Source organism: Blennius ocellaris (assembly GCF_963422515.1).
Source record: "Blennius ocellaris genome assembly, chromosome: 2".
Taxonomy (NCBI): Eukaryota; Metazoa; Chordata; class Actinopteri; order Blenniiformes; family Blenniidae; genus Blennius; species Blennius ocellaris.
The window spans coordinates 1270663-1272893 of record NC_137651.1 but is presented as its reverse complement, the minus strand read 5'-3'; the positions used below and the strand labels follow the sequence as shown (position 1 = coordinate 1272893).

Here is a 2231-nt window from a genome sequence, read left to right as displayed (position 1 = left end):
TCTTTTGTCTCTGTCTCTTGTCTCTCAGTGCTGAGACGGTCAAAGACAGTCTTTGTTCATTGATCTCTTCTGAACGTTCATGTATTCATGTTCAGTTCATGTGTTCAGTTCATGTGTTGATGTTCAGCTCATGTGTTCAGTTCATGTGTTGATGTTCAGTTCATGTGTTGATGTTCAGTTTGTGTGTTCATGTGTTCAGTTCATGGGTTCATGTTCATTTTCAGTTCATGCGTTCATGTTCATGTGTTCAGTTCATGTGTTGATGTTCAGTTCGTGTGTTGATGTTCATGTGTTCATGTGTTCATGTGTTCAGTTCATGGGTTCATGTTCATTTTCAGTTCATGCGTTCATGTTCATGTGTTCAGTTCATGTGTTCATGTTCTTGTGTTCAGTTCATGTGTTCATGTGTTCATTTCATGTGTTCATGTTCTTGTGTTCAGTTCATGTGTTCATGTGTTCAGTTCATGTGTTCATGTGTTCATGTGTTCAGTTCGTTGGTCCCAGGCTGGTAGTTTGGGAAGTTTAGAGTTTCTTGCAGAGTAAAAATGTCACTAAAATAAAAGACGATATTTTCATTTATGTTGTTTATTTATTTACAGTCGTTTGATTCCTTTGAAAACTTTATGTCTTTGATCTCATTTCCTCTTCATCTTTTAGAGACTTTCATTGTAAATATGTTCAGATTCGACTGCAGCCGTTGCATTAGTTGTTGCCATAACAACGGCGGCGTCACATCAACAAACGTGTTCAGGTCTTCAGTCAGTCCAGCTTTTATTTACACACACACACACACACACACACACACACACACACACACACACACACACACACACACACACACACACATACACACACACACACACACACACACACACACACACACACACACACACACTCACACACACACACACACACACACACACACACACACACACACACACACACACACACACACACACACACACACACACACACACCCACAGAGGGACGATGTGAGGACAGACCATGAGGAACTCCAGCCAGGCGCCGGTCTTCGTCCTGGAGGCCTTCCTGGACGTGGGGCTGCTGAAGTACCTGGTCTTCGCCGTCATCATGAGCGTCTACGTCGTGACCCTGTGCTGCAACGTGCTGCTGATCCTGGTGATCTGCGTGAACAGGGCCCTGCACCAGCCCATGTACCTGTTCCTGGTCAGCCTGTTTGTCAACGAGCTGTACGGCAGCAGCGGCCTGTTCCCGCTGCTCCTGGTCCACATCCTGTCCGAGTCCCACGCCGTGCCGGTGCCGCTCTGCTTCCTGCAGGTTTTCGTCCTCTACACCTACACCAACGTGGAGTTCTACTCCCTGGCCGTCATGTCGTACGACCGCTACCTCGCCATCTGCCGCCCCCTGCAGTACCGCCGCCTGATGAGCGGCGGCCGGGTGGCGCTGCTGCTCGCCGGCTCCTGGCTGGGCCCGGCGGCGGCCATCGTGGTCATGCTGTCCCTGACCGCGTCGCTGCGGCTGTGCGGTAACGCCATCGACACGTTGTACTGCAACAACTACTCGGTGGTGAAGCTGGCGTGCGGCGGCACGGCGGTCAACAACGCGTACGGCCTGGCGTACACCTTCGTGGTTCTGGCCGGCCTGGCGCTGCTCGTCCTCTACTCCTACGCCCGGATCCTGCAGGTCTGCCTGTCGGGGTCCCGGCGGACCCGGCGCAAGGCGGCCGGCACCTGCGGGCCCCACCTGGCGTCGCTGCTCAACTTCTCCTTCGGCTGCTTCTTCGAGATCGCCCAGAGCCGCGCCGACATGGGCGCCATGCCGGCCGTCGTCCGCGCCGTCATGTCCGTCTACTTCGTCACCTGCCAGCCGCTCTTCAACCCGCTGCTCTACGGCCTCAACCTGGCCAAGGTCCGGCTGCTCTGCAGGGACCTGCTGCTGCGCCGGCTCTGAGGGGCCGCGCCGCTGCCAGAGGACACATCGTCCAGACAAACCAGACCGAAACGATTCCAAAGTGTCTATTGACCCTTAAAAGATCCTTAAAAAACTCCCCGATTCGTCTTTTCAGACAAAAAAGTGTCACTCTTGCAAAAACTACTGCAAAAATGTTAATTTTTTTTTCCACTTTAAATGATTCAGTCTTTTAAAACGACTTCAGCCTGAAATTATGCATATAGAACGTGAATTGATTTTTATTTCTTTTAATGTTTTTTTAAACCCTTTAAATGCCGCAATGTTTATATAAATCTGCC

The 2231-nt window shown here is 50.9% G+C and overlaps 1 protein-coding gene across 1 annotated transcript; it reads left to right on the top strand.

The window, feature by feature from the left end:
- Nucleotides 1-1005: 1005 nt before the first annotated feature.
- Nucleotides 1006-1932, top strand: LOC308136814 (olfactory receptor 2G6-like; the record flags this gene model as incomplete). The annotated part of the gene is made up of 1 exon (XM_080505339.1): nucleotides 1006-1932. The coding sequence occupies one exon, from the start codon at nucleotides 1006-1008 to the stop codon at nucleotides 1930-1932; it is 927 nt and encodes a 308-aa protein (XP_080361465.1).
- Between the last annotated feature and the right edge of the window lie 299 nt (nucleotides 1933-2231).